The following is a 26,330-nucleotide window of genomic DNA, read 5'->3' as shown; positions in this document are numbered from 1 at the left end:
GCTCGATGTACTCTTTGGAAATTTAACCGAAATGGTGGAGTTTCAAGTTGAGTTCCTTAAAACTCTAGAAGATGGAGTTAGACTGGTCCCTGACTTGGAAAAGCTTGAGAAGGTTGACCAGTTTAAGGTAAGTCCCGTCCCAAGCTGCCTAAAGCTGCCCCTCTGTGCTGCTGCTGGCTACCTTGTGGGTCAGGGTGAACCCTGGCACTGTGCTGCAGGCAGAGCTCTGATCTTCCAGAGCTCAGAGCACCTAGAACTCCGTAGGCTGTCCCAGTGGGAGGCGTGCTGGGGGAGGGTGGGGGTGGGGAGGGACCCAGCTGTCTGATGCTGTTGGCTTGTTTATACTTTTTTAGCCATCAGTGTCTCCTTTGGAAGCAGCATGGAGCTGAAGGTTACATTAGCTAGTAACAAAATTAAATTAGCCCCTCGGGTCTCAGTAAAATGAGTCCACCCTGTTCTGGGGAACCATGATGGACATACTAATCCCTGTCCAGAGGCACAGCGACCTCGTGGTCCTAGTGAGGATTGTGACTAGCACCCGAGGAAGGGTTACTCCCCCGTGGCTCATTTCCTCTCCCCTGGTTCCTATTCCCTGGAAGGAATTTTCTGTTCCAAATTTCAAATCAACAAAACTCATCGATGTGTGTACTGACTTACATGTCACCCACTGTGCTCTTAAAACCAGGGTCATCTGTGATGTAATTGACAAAGCCCCGCCCTTATTTAAAGTACAGGATCTGAGACTATGTATCTATGAGCGTATACACACATACACACACACTCATACACAAGCACATACATACACAAACGAACATATAGGCATAGACACATACATGTGCACACATGCAATCCGGAGTGCCCGTGAAGCCGTCACAGTAGTCAGGACAATGACATAATCTCTGAAGGTCAGTTCCTGTCACTTGTGATTTCCTGCCCCTGCCTCGCACCCGCAGGCAGCCATGCCCTGCTTCCTGATAACGTGGGCATGTTCACATCTGGCCGATGGGACTTCCTCTTGGGAATGTGCAGCTAGGCTGTGGGGCCTTCAGAAGTCCGGCAGGTGAGCCGCACTGGGCAGCTGCAGTGTGGGAACCTCCCCCCCACCGTGTGCCCCACGTCCGAGAAGCTTTTATCAGGCTACTTTCTGGTAAACACTTAGCCGCCGTTACTGTAAACAAAGGGGTGCTGTTTCGGGGTCCTTCCCAGCTTCCTGCTTAATCTGTGATTATGACTGGGATGGCCACGTCTCACATAGTCCCGCAGCCGTGGCCCTTTGGAAGTAGAGGAACTGAACATGGAGGAGGAGATTTCAGGACTCTGGGCACTGTGGAGCCTGTTAAGTGTGGTCTGAAGTACACATCCCCTTTACTAGACCGACCGACCCTCCTCCACACCGTGTGGTGGATAAACTGCGTATCTGGGAGCTCAGGGTACCATTCGCATCTGAGGTCTTAAGCCCTTGCTTGGAATTCATTCTTAGAAATTATTTATCATTATTATTGGTGTCACAGTGAGCACTAGCAGGCCAGTCGGCTCTCCCCTTCCACGGGTTCCAGGGATAGAAGTCCCCAGGTGTTGGTAGCAGGTAATCTTAACTGCCACGTCAGTCCTGTGTTTTAATTCTAAGCCTAAAGAAAGCCTCTCCTGAGCCTAAGCAAGACCAGGCCCTCGTGGACGTCTGGAAGATGTTTCTCTGAGGCTAGCTCTTCATTCATAAGTCAAGTGGGTGGGATGAAACGGGGCAGTGTGTCCAGGCTGAGGAGACGACACCTGCTTTCCTCACTCAAACAACATTGGCATTCCTTAGGTTCTTATCTGCTCCCTGGGAGAGATGGGGAAGGTGGAGGTGGTAACCAGGGAAATGTCTCTTCAGATTTGAGGTGTAAACCTCTCCTGCATTTATCTGGTTTGTCCCTTCCGTCTCCCCATACATATGTGGCTCACGGGGGAAGTCAGGACGTTTCCGCCTTCCCAAAAGTCTGTAATTTTCTCATCAGCATTCAAACATCAGATGGGTCATTCAATACTGAGAAGACAAAAATCCAACATCAATAGAATTCTTTTTATTTTATTTTATTTATTTATTTATTTATTTATTTATTTATTTATTTATTTATTTATTTATTTATTTATTTTTGGTTCTTTTTTTCGGAGCTGGGGACCGAACCCAGGGCCTTGCACTTCCTAGGTAAGCGCTCTACCACTGAGCTAAATCCCCAGCCCCAATAGAATTCTTTTTAAACCGAAATACTTTCTCCACAACCAATTTCAGGATATCAGTGAACAAAGAAAGATTTTGACAGGCACGGAGACTCGGGTTGGCGCTGAGAAAGACCTCGGTGATCTCCCTGCCCTTGCCTGGTCTACATAAGGAGGGACACGACATTGCATGTTCTCTCTTTGATCTAGAAAGTGCTGTTCTCTCTGGGGGGATCCTTCCTGTACTACGCGGACCGCTTCAAGCTCTACAGTGCCTTCTGTGCGAGCCATACGAAAGTCCCCAAGGTCCTGGTGAAAGGTAAGGCAGGATCCATCCAGTGATCTGGACAAGTGTGCTGGTTGCCAATTCACATTTGTGTGGGTGGCTGTGGTGGACGGCTCTCGAGAGATCTGAGAGGCACCGGTGTGCAAGGCTGACTTCCCCGTATGCCACGGTATTGGTTTTGAGGAGACAAGACGTATTACTGTCTTGAAGTCATCGTTTATCCATTTCCTTGCACTGAGAGTTTTGGCTGAGCCATCTTGGGACCTATTCAGCCCCAGTCTTCCTGCAGTGATGGGCAACCCCCCCCCCCCCCACCGTTCCCACTGTGCTTCACGAAAGACCCTCTTTCCTGAGCTTGTTTCCAGGGTTAGGTGTGTGACTACCGAAGGTAACTCAGTTATTCGTGAAAACTGCTCTCACTGCGGTCTGTCATTCTCGCTCAGTCCAAAGTGTAGTTTTTATGTTGGGGGAGTTCTCTTACTGCCCCCTCCACTTCCTTCCCTCTCTCCCCTCTCCCTTCCTTCCCATTCTCCCCACTCTTTCTCCTTCCTACCCGCCTCTATTCTCTCCTTCCCTCTCCCATCCCTTCCCTATCCCCTCTCCTTGAGAATCAACCCTTGAAGACATTATGCATGCAAGGCAGACACTGCCACCAAGCTGCAACCCCAGCCCAAACACTTAGCTTGGAGGTTTTGAAAAAAATACAGACTTTCTGCAGCCCCCACAGTTCATCGTGTGGCAGTTGTCAACGTTCTAAAGCCGACAGCTCAGAAATAAGAGAGAACAGGATGGGTTGGTAGGAAGAGGACGGTTAGCAGGCAGATAGTGCAAAGTAATAAATGTCAACACACAGTGACGAGAACATTTACGATGGGTATTCTGATCGCTCCCACCGATCATCCTGTACGTATGTGTAAACACAGCACAGCCTGCCTACTGCATGGCTATGTGTGGTTACTGCAGATCCATTTTAAAACCTGTGTCTGGTCCCTCGTGGCAGCACACATCTGTCTGTAATGCCAGTGAACTGAGGCACCAGCAAGGTCTTGAGTTCAAGACCAGCCTGGAATCCACTTCAGCTTATTCAGAAGGTTTCCAGAAGCCAGTGTAATGCCTGCCGTGCTTGAGTCAGCCTCTGCTGCAGACAGAGGAAGTGCTTTGATGGAATCAGTGAAGGTGTGGCTTCAAAGGATCCCAGGAATCCAGGGCACTTTACCTCCTTGCTCTGTGGCACCAAGAAAGCATCTGCTCACCGCGTCCTGGGGTGAATGATTTCCATGCACTGTGTTTATGTTTGCTACCCAAGAGAACCAGCTTCACGTCATTTAAAATAATTTTAGGAAATGCTAGGATAATTCAGGTCTCTGGGTAACAAAAGGCCCTACCGTAGACAATGTGAGGCGTTCTAGGAGTGCCAATCTGTGCAGCAGGGTCCGCAGACTTTCCCTGTTATGTGGTCTGATCTTACTCCATTTTCACATGTCCTGTGTTGGCTGCGTGCATGCGTGCGTGTGTGTGCCTGTGTGTGTGTGTGTGTGTGTGCTTCTGTGTGTGTGTGTGTGTGTGCCTGTGTGTGCCTGTGCATGTGTATGCCTGTGTGTGTGTGTGTGCCTGTGTGTATGCTTGTGCCTCTGTATGTGTGTGTGTGTGTGTGTGTGTGCCTGTGTGTACATGTGCCTGTGTGTGTGTGCCTGTGTGTGTGCCTGTGTGTATGCTTGTGCCTCTGTATGTGTGTGAGTGTGTGTGTGTGAGTGTGTGTGAGTGTGTGTGTGTGTGTGTGTGTGTGTATGTGTGTGCCTGTGCATGTGGTTCTTCTAAAACCTTTATTGATTGCTAATCATTATCAGAATGCCGGAATAGCCATTATTGGAGCTTTGCTCTGTAAGTGAGGTTACACATGCATTACCATTCTTCATACAGTTGCTATTTTTTAATCATTCAGTTAGATTAAATTTTGACTGTGTGGACTTTTTTTTCTTAATTCACTAATTATTTTCTTGCATCTGAAAAATATACCATCACTACAAATTGTCCCATAAAAACAGTAGGCACGACCTACATTTTTCTACTTGAAGCTGTGGGGGTTGTTATTCTTTTTTTTTTTTGAGACCCAGAGCTTGTTTCTATGATTCTTAGCAGATTGACTGGGAAGGATGGGAGAACTGCACATGTTCACGTGAAGACTACATGTGTTCATGGGAGGACTGCACATGTTCATGGGAAGACTGCACATGTTCTGGGTGGCCCACTCCTCCCTCATAGGAAATGCACTTCATGACTTAGTGACCAACAGCTTTATAGCTGCACTTGAGAGCCATGGTGTGCTTTTCAGGAAGGAGAGTCCTAGACCCTCTTTGAACATAATCAGATATTAGAAACCAGCTTTCTCCATGGGACAGCTCTCAAGCTAGCCCAACCACCCTAGCATGTGTAGGCCAGCGGCACGCTGTCCTTTTGCTTCAGGAATTTTTCTGAAAAGAGAATCGTGAGCTGAACCTGCAGAATCTGATTCTCCCCCAACCTCCCCCCTTCTTCTCTCCCCTTCCCCCCCTTTTTACTCTTCTTCCTCTTCTCCTTTTGAGATAGGGTCTCACTTTGTAGCCCCATCTAACCTGGAACTTGCCGTGTAGACCAGACTGACCATGAACTCACAGAGACATAAGGCGCTCTTGATTCTTCCTAATAGGATTTCGAAGGGCTCAGAAGTTGTGGCCTTGCGGGCCTTTTTTTCCTTAGGGCTGATGTTTTTCTTGCTGGCTAAAGGCAGAAGACTCACCCTCTCATGACACCCTTACACAGTCTTATGTAATTAACCAGGGCAGCGATCGCTTTTAAAAAATGAGCGAATAGCCACTGCCCTTTAAGAAACTACTCATTTATTCAAGAATCGTCAGGTTCCTCTGACAGACTGGCCGGTATTCTGAAGAATCTAGGTCTGTGGAGGGCTGTATCTAACTTCTGATGGACAAGCAGAATCCTGATGAATTCTAAGGTCCTGAGCATGAAGAGGGAGTTTGTTCCGGCAGGAATGATTCTTGTGTACCGATCCATTGAAAGACCGCAACGCAAAAGCAAAAGAACCATGCAAGGGAGGGTGTGGAGGAGCGGCTTGCTCACAGGCCTACAGTGGGGCAGCCTCCCTGCCAGCACAGCGATGTGTTCACCAGCCCGGATGGAGTTGTAGATGTCCACTGTGAAGTTTCAAACTGTCTCTCCCGTCCCACATTTACCAGCCTGGATGGAGTTGTAGATGTCCACTGTGAAGTTACAAACCATCCCTCCCATCCCACGTATTTTGCCTCCCTCTGCATCTGGAAGCTGTTTAGCCATTCCCCCATCATCCTGGTAGGTTTCCCTGTCCACGGGTCCCCTGGGCTACCTGCCGTCCCAGCTGGGACACAGATGACAGTGAGACTCGGCAAAAGGTGCTCCCCAGAGCTCAGTTGGGGCCATTCCCATCATCCAGATGCTAACAGCTGGTTGGCTGCAGAGCTGACAGATGGAGATGCTATGATTATTCAGGTGTGGTGGGGCTGGCAGATCAGAGGCTATCTATAGTTTGTCATTCATGGGTCCCAGGAGAAGGAGGCAGCCATGCAGTGTCCCTTGGGGGAAGCAGTGAGATTGTTTAGCACACAGAGGAATAGAAAGAACGCCAGCTTGAATAACTTCAGTAGGCTCTGGGCCGTGGCAAATTCTGAGCGATGTGACATCTGCCCCAGAGGTGATGAGGGTAGCGGTTGGGGACCTGGAGCGTCAGGGCCTCCTAGAACTGACAGGTGTGAGAGAGATGCTCTCTGAATTGATTCTTTCAGGCAAATCATGTGCTCTGTTCAGGAGCTGGCTAGGCCTTCGAAGAGCCATCTCCCCAAGGACAATAAGAGTCAAATGTCAGAACAGAAAGGCATGCTCAATATGAGGAGGGTGAACAAAATCCTTTAATTAGTCTTGGCCCCCATCAATCACACGTGACTGACAGGCCCATCCCGTGTGTGCCCCAGCAGAGACCTCTCGGGCTCCCCAGAGCCTGCTGTGCCCAGTCCTATAAAAAGAAGCCTTGAAATTAGATGGAGTCTGCCACCCTCATGGCCTGTGTTCTTCCCTTCCAGCCAAGACGGACACAGCCTTCAAGGCATTCCTAGATGCCCAGAACCCGAGGCAGCAGCACTCGTCCACACTAGAGTCTTACCTCATCAAGCCCATCCAGAGGGTCCTCAAGTACCCGCTTCTGCTCAGGGAGCTGTTTGCGCTGACCGACGCGGAGAGTGAGGAGCATTACCACCTGGATGGTGAGCATGCGTTACACACAGACACATGCATGCACACACATACACGCACGTGCACACACACATGTGCATACGCACTCACATACACACGTATACACACATGCATGCACACACATGTACACACTCACACGTGCGCACACACAGACACACACACACACACACACACACACACACACACACACACACACACCCCGACAGCACTGTCCCAGCCTAGCCTCTGCATAGCTCCTTCTCAATGCCTATGTTCTTCTAGTGGCCATCAAGACTATGAACAAGGTTGCCAGTCACATCAATGAGATGCAGAAGATCCACGAAGAATTTGGTGCTGTGTTCGACCAGCTGATTGCTGAGCAGACAGGAGAGAAGAAAGAGGTGAGGAGTGTTGTCATCCCCACTCCCCTACCCCCAGAAGCATGATGCTCTTTTTTTTGTGAGGTGTAATTGTTTTCATTGGCTGGTGTTGTACAACAACACTTTTCCTCAGGAAATACAACACAAATACCTCAACTCAAAAAAAGGGCCCCCATGATAGACCACTGTACAGATACCACCAAAATCTAGTTTGGTAAACCAGTGAGTTTATTGGGGTCACTTACAGGGGTGGGAATGAGGGGTTACTCTTGGAGCAGAAATAACTCAGATTGCTGCATCATCAAAGCCCACCCAGTGTGGTGACAGCTCACAAAAGCTGGGAACCTGGAGCACACTGCACAGCCTACAGGTGGCTCAATAGGTTGGACAGTGTCCTTTCTAAGGGACTCAGTTGATCTAAACCTCTTCCAGGCAGCTCAGCTGGTTTCTGCTTCTTCCAGAAAGCTGGTGTGGTCTGACACTATTCATTGCATCCTGACTTGGCTGAGAGTGACTCTTAGCTCTTTTTTTTTTTTTTTTCTTTCTCTGGGAGGAGGGGTGCAGTGAATCCTGTCAGTTTCAGGGACTTCCTGAAGCTGTTTTGAGTTATTTAACTTCTGTCTTGAAGAGCTTCCTTGGAGATGGAATACTTCAATCTTGAAGAAACTGCTATACAACAGGACTCTTATCTTTGAAGTCCACCTGTCATAGTTTCTTTTCCTGTTGCTTTGAGGGAATACTCAGACCACAGCACCTGAAAGGGGGCTTATGTTGGCTCACAGTGCAGGGTAAAGTCTGCCATGACAGGGGAGTTGCAGTTACAGATGCTGGTCACACTGTGTTGTAAGTCAGTGAGCATTACTCACATGCTGGTGGTCAGCTCACCTTGCCTGTTTTCCAGTACAGATCCCTGCCCATGGTTAAGATGAACCTTCCCACCCCTTATAAGCATTCTCCGAGGCCAGCCTTAACCTAGACAGTTCTTCACAGGATTCCCTCAGGTGTGCCTCCTAGGCATCGAATTGACAGGTTCAAGGCTACACATGAATCTTCACTTTTACCTGAGCTGTTTCTTTGTAAACATGCATCTGATGATCTGCTCTTGGCCTTTGGTTTTCATTTGTACTGCATGAGGATACGAATACCCTTACCCAGCATGGGCTGTTCCTATGAATTGAAGTGTGAATCTGAGTCTTCAGGTTAAGATATCTAGTATTCATCAAATACCAGCCACATTGCTGGTACTTCATAAGTGATTGTTCAGGGCATGTTGGTTCCAGTGACAACAATTTGTACTGTACCCAAAACACTGCTTAAAAGCAGCAGTCACAGCTAGGCAAAGGTGGTGCACACCTTTAATCCAGCACTTGGGAGGCAGAGAACTCTGTGAGTTCGAGGCCAGCCTAGTCTATCTACAGAGTGAGTACCAGGACAGCCAGGGATACAGAGAAACCCTGTCTCAAAAACCAAACCAAACCAAAGACACAGCCAAACACACCCAAGAAAGGCTTAGAGTGAGTGAAGACTCGTGCCTGTGTTGAAAATAATGTTGGTGATCCTGAGGTGAATTGTAAGGATGGGATTTTACCTGCAGCCCTCCATGTCTGGATGCTCCTAGGTTGGTCTGAAGAATATTCCACCTGAGGGAGGAGAGGTGGGTGTGCTTCTGCAGTGATCAGTAGGGCGAGAGGAAAGCTGGAGAAGTTTGCTTGCTGACTGCAGAATGCTCCGCCCTCACAGATACAAAGGGCTACTACCCAAGTCTTTGGTTCTTTTAAGGACATATTTTTATTTTTTTATTTTTTTGGTTCTTTTTTTTTTTGGAGCTGGGGACCGAACCCCGGGCCTTGCGCTTCCTAGGTAAGCGCTCTACCACTGAGCTAAATCCCCAGCCCCAGGACATATTTTTAAATCCGTGCCTTTGTGGGGCGTGGATGTGGATACCAGTGTTTGGAGGTCAGAGATCAGCTTGCCAGGATCTATTCTTCCCTTCCACCAGCTTGTGCCTTCAGCCACTGAGCCATCCTTCTAGCCCCAGGCCAATCTTCAAGTCAGTGAAACAGGACAGGTCTTCAGACTGTCAGAAAGATATCATTTAGAAGGTGGTGAAGGGAAGGCAGGATAGTTGTGGAAAAACGATGCCTGAGAACACCTAAGCCCTGGGATTTATACACACACAGTAAAGAGCCCTCGGGGCAAGCTGTGACTGGAGACTGAGTTTTCTACAGCTGGAGGACTATAGTGAAGGCCACTTTTAGCTTAGACATAATTTGCATAACTGCCACCCTCACCTCACAGAGTTGGGATGGCTTCAGAGCCCCCTGCAGCACTAGGACCTGAGAGCCTTGGGAGGTGAACCTTTCCAACTGTGTGACAGACCAGCAGGACACAGAGTGTCCTGAGCCCAGAGGCAGTGACTTTATGTATCAGGGTTTAGGAAAGACAAATGCTATCGCTCTGGAATATGTATTTACTCTGGGAAGACATTTGTAATAATAATTCTAAAATCTCCCTAAAAAAAAGTTAAGAAAAAACTCTATAGTCTCAGAGCACGGCTGGCATGGCTAGCCAGCTCAGTGCTGGGGGCTCCCAATGCCCTTGATTCGACAAGAATAAAACCCCCGGGGAGAGCCAGCCTTGGCGGTCATGGCAAGATCACTTAAGTGTCCACTACCATTGCGGCAATGTGTGGGATAGTGACAGGCGGGTACCCAGGTTCTCTTCTCAGCCTCATGGGGTTGATTCTTGATCCAAGTTGTTTCTCTTTTATGGGCAGCATCCAGTAAAAGCCTAGACTGAGGTATGAGCAGTTAGTAAGCAGTTAGGAATATTGTTCACGGCTGCAGATTTCTGCTAACATAGCCACATCCTAGGGACACAGGTCACCCGCATCCTGTCCTGCAGCCACCTTTCCTTGGGATGTGACTGAAGAGAATACGCTCACAGAAGACAAAGCTGCTAGGCAAATATTTTAACGATAAACCTGGACCTTCGGTTCTCCCGAACCTCCCCTGTTGTACCTTGTGGAACTTATCTGGAGCCCAGAGACCGCCACTTTTGCCCAGCAAATTAGAAGCAGCCAGGGGGTGTGTTTCCCTTGGTGGAGGGCCTCCTGAGAATTAATTAGGTGTGTACTCTTCCCTGGAGGAATGTGGGGAACGACGGTGGAGACAGTTGCCTGAGCTGCAGATGTCCTGCGGGTTTGCCCAATGTGTGTTACTTAACATCTGTAAGTGAATATTGACATGAATACTTAATATTTCTGCCCCTGGTAATGATATGCCCCAGGGATAATTACCGTAATTATTGTAACCCCAAACAAGGGAGGCAAGACATCTCCTCTCTTCAGTCCCGAGAGCTAATACCCATCGCAGCGGCTGGTCTCTGTGAAGCTGCATGATGTTGAGGGGACTGCCTGGTTGTCGCCATGCATGAACGCAGTAGGAACACCTTGAGGTCATACGCGGCAGTAGAAACCATCCGTCCTTCAGAAACGAAATCTCAAGTTTTCCAGGGTCCGAAACATTGCCTCAGGGAAGAGGGAATTGGACTTAGCTTTTGCAGACCCAAAGAATGGCCGGTGGCTGCTGAAGAGGCGTATCCGCGGAACTTACAACGCAGGAAAGATCGTGGAGTCCTGGGACAGACAGGTTTACATAGACCCCAGGTGATTCCCTCACCATAATCATTGCAGAGGTCACCCCACAGCAGGGGAAGGGGGTGCTAGTTTTTAAAACGTGACACAAATAGAATTATTAGGGAAGAGGAGGTTCAGTTGATAAAATGTCCCTGGCAGATTGCCTGTAGGGAAATCTGAGCGCGTTCTTTCGATTAATCGTTGATCTGACAGGGTCCAGTCTTCAGCTGAGTTGTACCTACTGTTTCTGGGTGGGTGGTCCTGAGTTCTGTAAGAGAACAGGCTGGACAAGCCATACATATGAGCACTCCCCCATGGCCTCTGCTTCAGTTCCTGCCTTCAGGTCCCTGTCTGATGTTCTCTCCAAACTCCTTTTCATCATAACTGGTCACTTACCACACGCGGTGGCCATGCCTCTGCCGTTGGACATGACAGCAAAACTAGGGTGAAGTTTTTCCTTCTTCACAGTATCCTGAGTAGCTGAGATATGATTTTTCTCCCTCAGTTGAAATGTTTTGCCTTTTGAATGGACAAGAAGCACAGCACCTTTTTATATTTGAATTGGTAGCATCACTGTTCACAGGCTCTGGATCCATTATTGAATAAACCTAGTATTGCGCCACTCTGATGGTTGATTTGATATCCAAGATGGCTGTTAACTGGCAAACGGGCAAGGGGCAAATACAGTTTGAGTGCTCTGGACCCCAGGATTGTTCGAGTCTCAGGAAGGATGGACAGGGATGGTCTGCATCTCGTCACGGTATTTGGAATGGTTTGCAGTTTTAAAGTGTACGACCGTCTCTTTCTGGGGACTTCTCATTGAATTTTCATCGACCGTTGACTCCTGGCAACTGAAAGAACCACAGTGCTGTCAGCAGCAAACACAAGGCTACCATCGGCCTCTTTGGTTCATTGTACCTGTGAAGGTCCAAAATTAAACCCCTTCTCTGAGTCTGTTTAGCACTTGATCTGGAGGAGAGCCCGATGGGAGTCTGGCCACGCGGTCTCTGAGGAGGTCACTGTCCGTTCCACACATGTGTGGCAAGAAATCTCTGGACTTCTGGTTTGGCTTCCCCGATTCTAAAGTGAAGCAAGGTCTTCTTTAAAAGGAGAGCTGGATCATGCTACTCCTCACTGAAGATGGAGCTCACTTGTGTGACGCTCTGAGTGTCCCGGGGGGCGTTTGTCATTGGCCACCATCAATTTCTCCTTAAGAAATTGTCTTCACTGAATATAAAAGTTGGTTTTATAAACTGGACGTCACAGATCACCCTGTGAACCCTGTCTTATCCCTCTTTGTCATCTCATTCCTGCCGTTTTGATAGACAAACATAGAACGAAGGAAAAGTTAGAACTTTTTTTTTTATACCCATACGGTTTTTGGTCATCTAGAAGATTCCTGAGACGTGTCATATGAATTAACAGATTTTTTTCATTAAAATTTCATATTATTTCCAGGTCAAACAAGGCAAATGAAATGACATTACTTGGCATTCTTAGGTATTATGATATTTACAGCTCAGGTGGGGCCGGTGTTCACCGACAGTAAAGCGTGTCTTTAAAATGGGGTGCGTCATTTTAAAACTTCATGTATGAATGGATGAATGCTGTGTGGGGTGTTTCTAAACTTAAAGTGAGATTGTATCCTGGTAAACCCATGTTCAGGTAGAAATGCCTAAATCAAAAAATATATTTAATTAATGAACAAACTCACTGCAAGTTAAAACATTAGCTAAAACTGTGGTTAAGTCCAAGCCATCTGTCTTTGCACACAACATGAAACTTTGATTCACACACACACACACACACACACACACACACACACACACACACACACACTCTGTAGAATTGCCAGATAAAGCTATTTAGTGTATTTAACTGCATACTGAACAAGGGTCTTTAGGAGTAAATATTTTCATGAACTGTAATTGACAGCGCCCTCCCGTATTCTAAAGCCGCGTGCAAACCTGCCTATGGACGGCACCGTGAGTAAACCTCCCCCCTCTGCTTTGCAGGTCGCGGATCTGAGCATGGGTGACCTGCTGTTGCACACCAGTGTCATCTGGCTGAACCCACCCGCCTCGCTGGGAAAGTGGAAAAAGGAGCCGGAACTGGCAGCCTTCGGTATGTGTCAGAAGACAGTGCCCGGGATGGGAAACAGCTCGCTTGGTTTTCCAAACAAGAATACTCCCTTTCCAAGAGATGTTTTATTGTGACGAAGCTAATTATAGCCTGCTGCTCCAGCCACCGATTTCTTCCAAGTAACTACAAATGAGTATAAATGAAACCACCTCGCTAACCGGCTCAGCGTGGTAGCCACTCAGCTGCATGTGTGCACACACAGGCGGGGAAGCGATTTTTTTTCACATCTTATTTTAACCGACATTTTTAACTGCTCGCCCGTCCATGTGCCCTTACAACATAATGACCTGATAGTAAATGAAGAAAAGCCAGATGGAAATCAAGAGTAAACTTGTTTCTGAGAGCTCAGACCCTGCCTCTTCACTTCTCCCCTGGCGCTGCACTGCTCTGTGTAATGCCAAGACTCAGGAGGCCGCTTCTCGGCTGGACCATTATCCTGACTGGTGTCTCCCTGGGTTATAAGGGAGATCTCAACCCTGTTATTCATTCTAGTGGAGGTGGACACGTTGGTCATTTATTTTGATAAGCTGTTTCAGGGAGGCGCAGGCGGAGGTCACAAGGGGAATCATGCTCAAGTTTTTTGAGGGAGAAAACTAAGCCAGGATACTGGGAAACATTCTTAGCTCGGGAAGTGCATGCAGCTCATGGCCTGCAGTGTGGGTGTGAATGTGCCCTCTCGCAGGACTGCTCCTGAAGTGGTTGGTTAGCAGCCCCTGCTGCTGTCTTAGGGTGTGTTTTGTCCCTAGCCTTCCCTAGAAGGCTCAGGCTAGGAAACCTAGCCAGTGCTGCCCTCCCACCTGACCTGACATTTTTGGCTTGGGAGGGGCCATGCTTACTGCTTTTTTTTTTTTCTTCACTGAATGTTCTTCCTTTCCATGATGTAATTCCCATCATATTCCAACCAGTGTTACATACAGATGTTTATGGGCCCCTCCCACTTAGAGCCACCTAACTCTCACTAAGGAATTAGGCCAAAAAGGTGAATTTTATATCCTGAATTGTGAATACAGTGTGTATTTAGTCTATAGTTTAGATATAGAGACAGTGAGGCAGGGGGATTAATGAATGGAAATCACTTCAGCGATTATTAGTCATTTGTACTAAGTAGTCCTACAGTTAGCACCGCTAAGTTTAAACCTTAAAACTGTAAAGCTAAAATACCTTAATCTTTTCCCCCTTTGGCTGTTTCTATTTATTTAGGCTTTTTCTACTTAGTTTAAAGGTGGAAACCTTTTCCCAGCGGGCTTTGACTTTCAGATGTGGTAACTAAGGTCAAGATGGCTGGGCGTCCACGGCCTGGGGTTTGCCTGCTCTCTTAACTGTAGCAGCTCTGAGAGTTACCGCAGTCAAGTGGGGCAGCCTGTGCACTTCGTGCCTTAACAGCCCCTCCTGTCTCTCACTTGCAGTCTTCAAAACTGCCGTGGTCCTTGTGTATAAAGATGGTTCCAAGCAGAAGAAGAAGCTCGTAAGTGTCCTCCCTTCCTCCTGGAGTTTCCAAGTGTCCCTGTTGTACCCTCATAAGTCAAAGCCTCCCGTTTCCCCTAAGCCCTCGGCGGGGGGGAGGGGGGGGGACAACCCAGGTCTGCTTCCTTCGTTCAGATGCCTGTGGAGCACGTGAGCGGATAGGTACAGAGCCTCCCTGTGGCCTAACTCCTTTTGCCTTTCTCTCTTGTGCTCCTTCTTGTGTGGGGTTTATTTTCTCTTGTCTCTTTCCCTGCCTCTTTCCTCTGCATTTAATTAACAAGGCTACTTACACAGCATCCCAGGGAAAGCAAGTGTATATGATGCTCCTGTAGCTTGCTCTGAGATCCCGAATCTGCCACAGATGTGGAAAGTGTGGGGAGCCGGTCCTGGCAGATGGCCTTGCCCTTGAAACACGGACTGCTTCTCCCCGCAGGTTGGCTCTCACAGGCTGTCAATCTACGAGGAGTGGGACCCTTTCCGGTTTCGCCACATGATCCCTACCGAAGCTTTGCAAGTCCGAGCTCTGCCCAGTGCAGGTGAGCACTGCCACGTGCCAGCCTTCCATTCCTTGTCTTCCTCCTCCTCCTCCTCCTCCTCCTCCTCCTCCTCCTCCTCCTCCTCCTCCTCTTCCTCCTCCTCCTCTCTTTCCTCCTCCTGATCCTCCTCCTGGTTGTGGTCCTCTTCCTCCTCCTGGCCCTCCTCCTCCTCCTCCTGGTCCTTGTCCTCCCCTCCTCCGTCATTAGAGTGCATGTACGTTTGTATATGCTTTCATGTGTCATGTCACTTCCTGGGGAGATAAAAGGACAGCTTGCAGCAGTTGCTCCTCCCACATCATGCAGGACTCCGAGTTCACACTTAGGTCACCAGGATAAGTCATCTCTCTGGGCCTGGGTTCCCATTTCTTATCCGTGTGTTATATGTATATACTCCTGGTCTGCCCTCCCTTCTTTTATCTTCTATGCTTAAGAAACTCTTCCCTCCATCTCCATTGCCTCACATTAACATACACACACACACACACATGCACACATATGTACACACATATGCACGTACATGCACACACACCTGCATGCAAACACACACATACATATAAACTCTATATATATAATTTTTAAAGATTTTATTTTAATTCGCAAGTGTTCTACTTGCATATGTGTGTGTGCACCATCTGTATGCCTGTCGGTGCCTGTGACGTTGAGAAGAAGGCATTGGATGTTTTGAAATTGAAGTTAAAGATGGTTGCGAACCACCATATGTGTGCCGGGCCCTCTGCAAGAGCAACATCTTAACTGCTGAGGCTTTTCTAGGCCCTTTTATTCCTTCTTTAAGACCTTACTACAGTAGATTTTGATCATGTTCACTCTCCCCCAACTCTTCCCAGATCTTCCCCCACCACCCCTTCCCGACCTCTGTACTTTCTCTTCTTAAACAGCAACCACGGCCAACTTATACTGCCTCTACTCAAGGGTGTGGGCCCATAAGGAAAACCGACTCCTTTCGCAGAAGCTGGACTCCCAGTAGCTGCTCAGCTAGGAGCAGGAACTTTGAGCTCCTCCCTTCTCCATGCTAGAGTATTCACTGCATTACCTCCTTTTAAGCAGCTTTATTAACTAGATTGAATGAATGAATGAATGATGAATGAATGATGAATGGACGAATGAATGATGAATGGACGAATGAATGATGAATGGATGAATGAATGAATGCTGAATGGACGAATGAATGATGAATGGATGAATGGATGAATGATGAATGAATGAATGAATGAGCCAAATAAGCGAGCAAACTGAGTGGGTGCGTGCATGTGTTTTCTTTAGAATTGTTGTAAGGGATTTCAAACTTGATTTACAGGTAAATTCGCAGGTGCTTTAGGATCATAGATCTATAGCAGCTGTGATTAGTATTTTGAGGTTTAGACAATTAAATGCTAGTGGTGTCTCTTTTAAAATTGTTTTATGTGTACTGGAGTTTCGTTGACTGGTATGCTGTACACCTTGTCCATGCAGTGCCTGAGGAAGCCAGAAGAGGGAGCCAGATCCCCTGGAACTGGAATAACACTTTGTTAGCCTCCATATGGGTGCTGGGGAATGAAACTAGGTCCCCTGGGAGAGCAGTCGACTCTTTTAACCAACGAGCCACCTCTCTAGCCCCTGATGTCTTTTAATGACATTGTCTTAAAGTTAATCGTGTTAAGTTATCTGGCTATATTTCCTCATACCAGGTTTATAAATGCGGAGGTTGATTTCCATGACCAGCTGTGGGTTTCTTAGCCAGGAATTTTGCCTCAATTAAGGACATAACTTCACATTCTGAAAACAAAGCTGTCTTTGTGATAATGGCATTTCATTCTCCCAACCTCTGCTTCTCATTCAAATCCAATTTAAAGCCTTCCAGATAAAAGCATATTTTAGTTGAATTATAAAGACTGGTCACAATGTTACATTATGAGGTGCATTCCGGTGGATTCAAGAGTCGCTACTTGAAGTTTCTGGATTTTTGTCTCAGTTTGGGGAAGTTTGGCAGATAGGAAGTTAGGTGATGTGGCCAGGCTCTGAACCACTGGGTGAGACGGAGCCTTGAGGTGTGCAGCAGCTGCCGAGGTGTCTGCAGCTAACCACAGCCGTTTTATTCATGATTGTACACAATGTAGCGTTGTTGGGATGACAGAGCTTCAGCCCTTGGAGCTAGCCCTCTTTCTGTGGGTTCCACACCCGTGAGTTCAACCAACAGTAGCTGGCTCTGTGCGTAAAGGCGCTTGCTGCCAACCCCGATGATGACCCAAGTCTCATCTCCAGGACCCTGTGGTGGAGGAAGAAATTGGAGTCTTACAAGTTGTTCTCCGGCTTTCCCTGGCAGGCACACACATGTGTGCTCACAGTAAATTCATGGATGTTAAAAGATTGTTTAAAAGAAAACAGAGAGCAGCTTATAACTTTCTTAAAGCACAACTTTGCTCTTTTTAATAGACAACTTGGAGAGGCTAGGGGAGGAGTCTGGTTTTTGTTTTTGTTTTTTAGTTTTATTTACATTCCAGATGTTGCCCCCCTTTCCAGTTCCCCCTCCCCTTTGCCTCTGAGAAGGTGCTCCCCACACCTCATCCACCACCACCCCCATCCTCCTTCCCGTGGGCATCAAGTCTCTCCAGGATTAGGTCATTCTCTCCCCCTGAGGCCCTGCAAAGTAGTCCCCCGCTACATATATGCTGGGGTCCCTGGATCAGCCCAGGTATGCTCTTTGGTTGGTCTCTGGGAGCTCCAGTTGACACTGTTGTTCTTCCTATGGGGTTGCCATCCCTTCAGCTCCTTCAGTCCTTCCCCTAACTCTTCCACAGGGCTCCCTGACCTCAGTACAGTGTAATAAGCATCTGCCTTAGTCAGCTGCTGGTAGAGTCTGTGACAGCCATGCTGGGCTGCAGAAGCCTACTTTAAGTCTCCTGGGTGTTTTAATTAAGATTTGTGCATGCGTGTGTGTGTGTGTGTGTGTGTGTGTGTGTGTGTGTGTGTGTGTGTGTGTTCTGTAAGACCCTCAATCTCTTAACCCCTTCCCCCTCTCTCCAGCCCTTCTGTTCTGTTTTCCACAGTGAACATCCAGCTTCTAGTGTCTGTCTCTAGCTCAGGTTGGGGGTGAAGTGACTTTGGTCTCAAGTTGCTTTGCACTGTATTAAGCAGACACCAAGCATGAAAAATTCCTCTGTAAAAAATGTAAGTAAGTCCACTGAAGTAAGCCTAACCTGACATTATCTTAACTTACCTAGATGCAGAGGCAAATGCCGTGTGTGAAATTGTCCACGTGAAATCAGAGTCAGAGGGGAGGCCGGAGCGGGTTTTCCACCTCTGCTGCAGGTGAGCGGGGCTCTGAGAAGTTGGGCCCCACCCCAGGGACCTCCCTCCATCTCTGCAGACCTCCTCTCAGAGAAGTTAACACTCACCAATGAACTGTAGTTGTGTGAATTAAAACTACCTTGATTAGCGTGCGGACAGGAACCTGGCTTATTTGCTAGCTTTCTAAAAGGAAGTGGGGATTGTACCTAACATCCTGAAGCAGGCTTCCTTTCCGTACCTACTTTCCATAGAGCAGGGTGAGCGGTGAGGTTACCTTGGGGTGCTTTGCCTGGTGCTGGTGTACGCCGCTTGTTCACACATCTCTGAGAGTCTGATGTCAGAGGGAACAGGGGCTGAAGGTCTTACCATCATCCTCACCCAGGGACAGTGGCCACTGTTGATCACACACAGATTTTAAGGAACTCCTGAAGTGGATTTGTGATGTTATAAATTATTCCCTGTCCTTCCTTCATCCTGGGTCTCCGCCTCCTTCTCTTTCTGTCTCTTCCTCTAGAATAGTGTCTGCCGTCCTATTTAGCTTGAAATATGACCCATATTTAATTAGTTACTTGTGTTCAGTAATTAACTCAATATTCATCTAGTTCTTCCCGTAATATTAGTCTGCTGCACACCGCCTGCAGTGATAACAGAATTAATAAACACTATCCTTCCTCATAATGTTTTTAATGTTATTGCTAGTATCATAAGAAGATAACATTTATCAAACATCAAGGGTGCAATGTTCCTCGTGTCTGTTGTTTTCCTAGTCAGACTGAGGGGCAGCCAAGACTGACAGAGGATGCTCTGCCCAGAGCATTGCAGAAAATGCACTGAACGTTCCGATCTCCGCATTGTCACAACCCACACTACACATTTGCCATATCGTCTCTGTGTTGAATGCTTGGGGCCAACAAAGGGCCAACCTCCAGAAAGCTGTCACACACAGAAAAGTATGTGCATGTGTGTGTGAGTGCGCACACACAGATACATATATGCATGCATGCACATATATAATAAAGATATTTTTCTCTCATGAGAATTAGGACTTAGAAGATGTCACAGTTCTTAAGAACAGTTCTCAAGACTCTATACAATAGAAGTTAAAACATCTCCAGACATTCCTGGTGCTCTCAGAGCGCCACCTTTCCCCGCTGTTTATGCCGATCCGTTTATAGTTTTGTTGTTTGCAACTTTGTTGGTAGAATCCACAGTGTTTAGTAGTCCAGGTTCTGAATTTGTTGTTCATAACGAGGACCAGGTGAAAATGAATACATCTTGTGAAAATCATGAGAACTTTGCCGGGTCCAGAGAGTGGCATGTGCCTGCAGTCCTAGTGTGAAGGACCCGGAGGCCAGCCTGGGTTACAGTGAGATCCTGGCTCAAAAAGTGGAGGGTGGATGTGGGTGTGTATGTGTGCACGACTACATATATGTAGGCACACACGTATGTTGAACTGAAAGAAAAATAACTCTCACCTAGAAAATTTTTTTCTGCCATGAGAATTAGGATTAGAACTTTCGAGGCTCTTAAGAACAGATCTGCAGAATCAACCCTTAGGTCTTAACGTGTGGGTCAGGACCTAGGAAGAAGGAGCAAGCGCATTGGGATATCCATCTGCGGGGCTCTGTCTTGCGGTTCGTTTTCTCCTCAGTGACGTCTTACAGCGTGAACGTAAGACCGTGACGTGGGTGTGAAGGGCAGGAGTTTGGCAGCCTCTTGGTATCTGACAACTTTGTCTGTTACCTACTCAATACTGGCGGGACTCTGTCCTAAAATGGCTGTAGACGATGATTTGCAAACCGAGAAGGGACTCGGGATTGTGTGCTTTACCACGAGGAGCCTGAGCGTGGAAATGGGAGCCCTCGTCTCTTTCCCCTTTGCTCTCGGAGACATTTATTTCGCTGCACCTGATGGCATTTGTCAGTTCCCTCCGTTGAGTGCTGGCTTCCTAACCTGTGTAAATCTTCTTTCCACAGCTCCCCGGAGAGCCGAAAGGATTTTCTGAAGTCTGTACACTCCATCCTGCGAGATAAGCACAGAAGGCAGCTCCTCAAAACGGAAAGTCTTCCCTCAGCCCAGCAGTATGTCCCTTTTGGAGGCAAGAGATTGTGTGCGCTTAAAGGCGCCAGGCCAGCCATGAGCAGGGCAGGTACTGTGGGGATTCAGACCTACAAGATCCCCGTCACCCCAGCTCCACTGTAGGTCGGGGCGGGGGGGGGGGGGGGGGGCGGGCAGAAGTTAGGTATGGCCGTGTGGGGGTCGATGTAGGTAGGGTCCTTTCTTTCACCATGTGAGGCTCACACCTTGTCTCCCTCCTTGTGGGTTCTGGGGAATCTTCCCTTTGCTCAAGGTCCTTCCCTTCCCTCCTTCCCTTGCTGCCCTGCCACCCCCTTTGGCTGGTACGCTGCTCTCTCATTGGCCAAGCCCATGCATCCTCTTTGGAAGGGGTTCTCCCAGCCTGCTTGTGGAATGAGAGTCTTGCTTTGCATGACAGCCAGCTTTGTTTAGTAAAAGCAGAGAGGTTAGCGTCAATAAGGTCATAGCGCCCTCTACCGAGAACACAGTGACTTCACAGTCTAGCAGAAGACGATGCCCCTCACTTTGTGCCTACTACTCTAGTTTCAGTCTCAGGGTTAATTTAAGGAAGGTCTCAGCTGCTACTGGAAAAAAAAGAAAGGAGGGTTTAACTGGTCCCCAGTAAATGCTCTTGGAGCACTTATCCCATGTCTCTGGAGCAACGAAGAGGGAGCACCGTTGCCACCATGAGCAGATGGCAACAGAGCAAGCCGAGGAGAGTGGTATTTTCCCAGTGGTGGGCTCGCACAGTACCATCAGCACCCTAACCTCCTTTCCAGAGATGCAGCCCAGAACATCTCAGGGAGGAGCACAGTAGACTAAATTAACTTTACCCGGGCAAACAATCAAACCGATTTGTACCTTTGACCCAGTCACCTTCCCACCAGTTCTCAGTTGTGTTGCAGAGGTGCAGGAAGAGCTGTGGCGTCATAGGCATAACCTGCCGACCTTGACACGGCCTGTGACACTCTTAGGTACCTTGAGGTTAACTATTGGATGTTGGTGGAGGCTACCGTAAGTCTGTTCTCTGTTCCGCTGATATGCTTGTTGAAAACCTAGAACCCAGAACCCCGAAATAGCCAGGATCTCCAAATAGCCCGACAGTCGTGCACGCAGCCATACCTACAGCCTCTCAGGGAGCGCTCCATAAAGGCAGTTTATCTCCTCATGGCAAGAGAGGAGTTGGTTGAGGTATTTTAGTGTTCCTCTTGTTTGCTGAGGGGTATTTGCTTGGGAAATATGCACCAGCCTCAGGGACCACCAATGACTCTTTCTATTTAGGGACCTAAATTCAGAAGTGCATTTACAACAAAACAAAACCCAAACACACGCACCCACATTTCCTCTACAGGATCTACGGAAGTCCTTCTCCTGAGATGAACTTAGAAATAAAACAAGCCCTCTACCTGCTCTAAACCGTTACAAATGGCAAGAGAAAGCCACAATGTTACAGCCTCTTAGAGTCATACAATTGAAAGCGTGCGGTTTTTTGTTATTGTTGTTTGGTTCTTTTCTTTTTTTCCCCCTGCCCAATGGCTCATTTTTGGCTGAAAAACCATTTCCATCCACTCTGCCTTTGACATAACTCGCTACATCGCAGCACAAATGTTCCATGATTTGTAAAAGGCGTCCCAGTGGATCAGGCAAAGACTGTCTCTGAGACTGAGGGGGACCCACTAACGCCCTCTTGCTTAGTAAGTGTCCTTTTCATAAAGCGCAGTCAACCCCTACCACACAGTCTGCATTTCCCAGGAGGTGCGTGCAGCCTGGGGATGGTAAAGACAAATGCCCACCTCCATACTTTCCTCTGAAGTGGGATTGCTTCAGACAGGAACTGATTTAAAATGTCTCATATTCTATCATCTTTTCATTGAGGCCTATGGAGCAGCTGAAAGAACCTGTCTCTATATCTATATTCTATAATTAATATTTTGTCCTGTTTTCACTGTCGCCCACCCGTCTGACATCCCCATGTCCCATCTCACCCTGACACACTTCAGAGACGCAGCCACGATGACACTTGGCCCCTAAGTACCATCGTGTAGACAGTCCTCGCGTTTCCAGTAGACAGTAGTAAATGCAGCAATTGGGTAGAACGAGGTTGGACTGCAGTGGGGTTAGGCTCAAAGCAGAGAGACGTTTTTTCTTTTTCCCAATGGAGACGTAGTCTTCATCTCCTTCCGTTGTGCCTGGAGTTTGACCCGTCTTTAAACAAGAGCGGTGTCCTTCTGTCCTGTGTGTGGAGATAACAGAACGCTCAGAACATGGACAGTAGGTGTCTCCTGGCAGTTCTGAAGCAGCCTCACTGCTTTTGAGACTTGGGTTTCAGCACAGCAGCTCCTGACTGGTGTGCGAGTTGCTTCCTCCATGGAAAAGGCCTGTGTTGCATGTCACCTCAGGGTGTCTGAGGCAATAGCCACCTCAGTCTCCAGGGAGACGTGGCATTATTTCCACGAGAGCCACTGTGCGCTGGGAGCATTCATTGCTGGCTTGATTGGAGGCACCGTTTGTTTGCTTGCCTTTAGTAATCCTGACTTCTGGGAGGGCAGTGGGGTAAATTAATAAACCCCAATATTAGAACCTGGAGTAACTTTCTATGACGCACTGTTCCTCAGTGCTAGAGTGTCATCTGTTCCTTCTCTCTTATTCCACTCAGGCACACTGTATTTTTAATTGCACTGTAGAAGAGTTGACGATTCACAGCTTGCAGTTAGGAGTCAGGACCGTGGCTCTGCTTAGCCTCAGAGTTCACGTCTGACATTATCAGAAAGGTTGCAAAGAGTGGACTGGAAGCGCGGTGTCTCTGGTAGCTGACGTACAATCTCCGGGAATGTGAAGCCCTCAGTCTAACTGTGGGTGCTTAAGAAAACTCACATTGGTGTCCCTGGAAAACACTGTCCCAGCCCCGTGCTCCAGAGACAGCAAAATTCCAGAAGCCTCTCTCGGGCTTTTTAAACACCTCCATTCTGGCCAAAGGACCCTTGGATAACCCTGGGGTAACCCCGCTGGTCCAATACTGGGAGAACAACAGACATTTATTTGTGTTTCTTGTCTTGTGGGTACACAGGTTGGAGTAAATTATTTCCTTCTCCACAACCCACAGCCTCTAGTGTTGTCGACCCTTACTTCACATTCTCTGGGCCCACCCATCTTCCCTTCAGACATCTGAGCAAGGTAGACACCACCAGGATGATAAGGGTTAGACCCCAAACTCCTTTAGTCCCATTTACCCCTTACGCTTCTTTTCTTTGCTGGATTTTCATCTCACGGTAAAGCATGTGGGCGTTTATTTTTATATTTTTGTGTGTGTGTGCAGTGTCTGCCCCAAGCAAGTCTCTTGGGAGGAGGAGGCGGCGACTGGCCCGAAACAGGTTTACCATTGATTCAGACGCCATCTCAGCCAGCAGCCCGGAGAAAGAGCCCCAGCAGCCCCCCGGTGGCGGGGACACTGACCGATGGGTAGAGGAACAGTTTGATCTTGCTCAGTATGAGGAGCAGGATGACATCAAGGAGACAGACATCCTCAGTGACGATGATGAATTCTGTGAGTCTGCGAAGGGCGCCTCAGTGGACATAGACCTGCAGGAGCAGCTTCAGGCTGCCTCTATCAGTCAGCGCGCCCGAGGCCGGAAAACCCTTGATAGCCACGCCTCCCGCATGACACAGCTCAAGAAGCAAGCGGCCCTTTCGGGCATCAACGGAGGCCTGGAGAGTGCGAGCGAGGAGGTCATTTGGGTTAGGCGCGAAGACTTTGCCCCCTCCAGGAAACTGAACACAGAGATATGACTTTCTTGTCCCTTTAGAGAATGTGTGTAGATACGATGCCGGCCCCACCCTCACTCTGCCCACCCTCCTGTGCCGTCCACGAGAATGTCCTCTTAGGTCGCACTCTTGCACACAGATTTTGGCAGCTGACTCGGGTCTGAAGCCATGTGGCCACCCACCTTCATCATTCTTAATGACATCAGAGAGAATCGTTCAGAATCCCAACAAGCTTGAGTCCTATCCTCTGTGCCCAGGGCTCTTTATTCTCAATTCATCGGGGCCTGAAGATTTAGAACAAAAAATCGATAGCACTGGAAATTAAACCGTCCCCACCCCAGCAGTCAAAGCAAAGTATCGGAGTGACAGGACAGCGTTCACATAGGTGTCCCAGCTCCACCTCCCTGAGTCCAGTCTCGACAGCTGGGGAACCTTCAAACACACATTAAAAAAAAAAAAAAAATCCAGAACAGATCGAAACATCTGTACAGCTTGCAGTGTTCTGACTCCCTCTTCAGCATCGAAGAATATCTGTGTATCTTAAGAATGCGTGAGGAAAGGGTGGTCGTCTCTGTTTGATGAGCCTTTATTCTTTTTTCTTCTGTTTATGTCTGTAGCTGGTCTTACTCTGTGTCAGTGTTTGGAAGCTCTAGTTTTGCAGAGAATTATAAAGCCGCCACACTCTTGGGAAAGAGATCCAAATTTATCATTTAGAGGGAGAGAGAAGAAAAAAAAAACACTATTTTTTTTGTATTTTCCTTGAGATGCAGGGGCACAAATAGATGAGAATTTTACAGTGTTAGGAGTAACTCAGTCTGAAAATGAGTATATAACCCTTTTGCAGAGCGAGCAGGGCACGATGACTTTATATTTATATATAAACAGCCAAGAAGAAGCTCATGCTAAGAATAAACTTTTCTTTTCTGAGAAACAGATTTTTTTTAAATGTATGAATCTATATTTGAGATGGGAATTTGGTTGGATTACAGGGGCAGGGAATGGGGCTCTGTGTGTGTGTGCGCATATGTGAGTGAGTGAGTGCATGTGTGTGTGTGTGTGTGTGTGTGTGTGTGTGTGTGTGTGTTGTACATGGCGGGGGAGGGGAGCCTCCTCATGGGGTTGCCATGGCGACCATTGGTTTTCTCATCCAGCTTGCATCTTCATCCACAGATGACTCCCCCTTCCCTGACAGTCCATGGCTGAATCTTAGAACCTCTTCAGAAACGTCCTTTGTGGTCAATATTTCCTTCATGCCAATGAGACAGGGTAAACTTGCCTACGGGGCCTAACCTTCTAAATGGATGTCCAGACAGGAAGAACAAAACCCATTATAGCACTTTCATCTTTTAAAAAAATAAAAGGTTTATAGCTTTTTGTTCCCCCTCCCCCTCCCCATTTCATGATGTCCATTCCTTAAGAAGGGTTTAAATAATATGAAAACTTTCTTTTTGGAAATAAAAAAATATATATCTATATATCTATATATATCTATTTGGTGTTTGATACATCGGTAGGTACTTTAAAGACCTGAATTTTATAGTAGCTTTAGCGATTATATTTTATAAGAATCAGTTATGACTTTATATTTCCAGATAGAGAGTTCAGAACACGATGCTCTAAGCCCCCCTCCTCTGCCCCTCCTCGGCTTGCTTTTCCTGCTCTCCCGACCTCTACCCCTCCCCCCTCCGGGTTCCCAGGGCTTTGAGCTTGATCTTTTGAAAGTTTTATTCTATTGAAGTTTTTGCTATATCTTCTGGTTTTCTTAAGAAGCTTTAGAGTGGTTTCTATGCCCTTTGTACCACTGCACTGTTCATATCATCTCGGGGTCGATTGTGACTGCGTCCGGATGGGAAACCGAGGCAGAGGCGTCGATAGTCACGTTTTCTGGTCTCCCTGCAACATGTCCATGGGGGGTGGGGGGATCCTGGAAAGTCTGGTGCTTAGAGAGGGTGCCATTGTCTCTTGTATATACGGTCATGATGTGTCTATGTCAAAAGTTCTTATATATTTCTTTTATAAGCTGAAAGAAGGTCTATTTTTATGTTTTTAGGTCTATGAATGGAACGTTGTAAATGCTTGTCCAACAATAAAAATACTGAAAAGGGCTTGGACTTCCCTGTGCCTTTTTGGATAGAGGGGCAAGAAAGAGCTAAGTGTGGGAGGGAGAGAGCCCACAGGAGAAAATTCCTGCGATTGTTGTGTGTGTGTGTGTGTGTGTGTGTGTGTGTGTGTGTGTGTGAGAGAGAGAGAGAGAGAGAGAGAGAAAATTCATGTGGTTGTCATGTGGGGGTGGGTGTGGGTGGGTG

General features: G+C 47.6%; 1 protein-coding gene across 9 annotated transcripts in view; it reads left to right on the top strand.

Annotated features, from left to right (window-relative positions):
• Tiam1 (TIAM Rac1 associated GEF 1) overlaps positions 1-26,129 on the top strand; it is a 348,754-nt gene extending 322,625 nt beyond the window's left edge. For 8 of the 9 annotated variants that reach the window (XM_039088432.2, XM_063270597.1, XM_039088430.2 and 5 more), the window contains 10 exons: positions 2-127; positions 2,410-2,518; positions 6,595-6,774; positions 7,025-7,143; positions 12,775-12,883; positions 14,308-14,366; positions 14,799-14,901; positions 18,120-18,207; positions 20,163-20,335; positions 23,579-26,129. In XM_039088432.2, the coding sequence (XP_038944360.1) occupies positions 2-127; positions 2,410-2,518; positions 6,595-6,774; positions 7,025-7,143; positions 12,775-12,883; positions 14,308-14,366; positions 14,799-14,901; positions 18,120-18,207; positions 20,163-20,335; positions 23,579-24,048 (1,536 nt within the window). In that variant the 3' untranslated portion in view covers positions 24,049-26,129. The remainder of the gene's footprint in view (position 1; positions 128-2,409; positions 2,519-6,594; positions 6,775-7,024; positions 7,144-12,774; positions 12,884-14,307; positions 14,367-14,798; positions 14,902-18,119; positions 18,208-20,162; positions 20,336-23,578) is intronic. The other variant, NM_001100558.2, reaches the window with a different exon arrangement.
• The last annotated feature ends 201 nt before the right edge of the window (positions 26,130-26,330 follow it).

This window comes from Rattus norvegicus, chromosome 11 (assembly GCF_036323735.1).
Source record: "Rattus norvegicus strain BN/NHsdMcwi chromosome 11, GRCr8, whole genome shotgun sequence".
NCBI lineage: Eukaryota > Metazoa > Chordata > Mammalia > Rodentia > Muridae > Rattus > Rattus norvegicus.
Note: the sequence above shows the minus strand (reverse complement) of the source record. Positions and strands in the feature narration are given on the sequence as shown.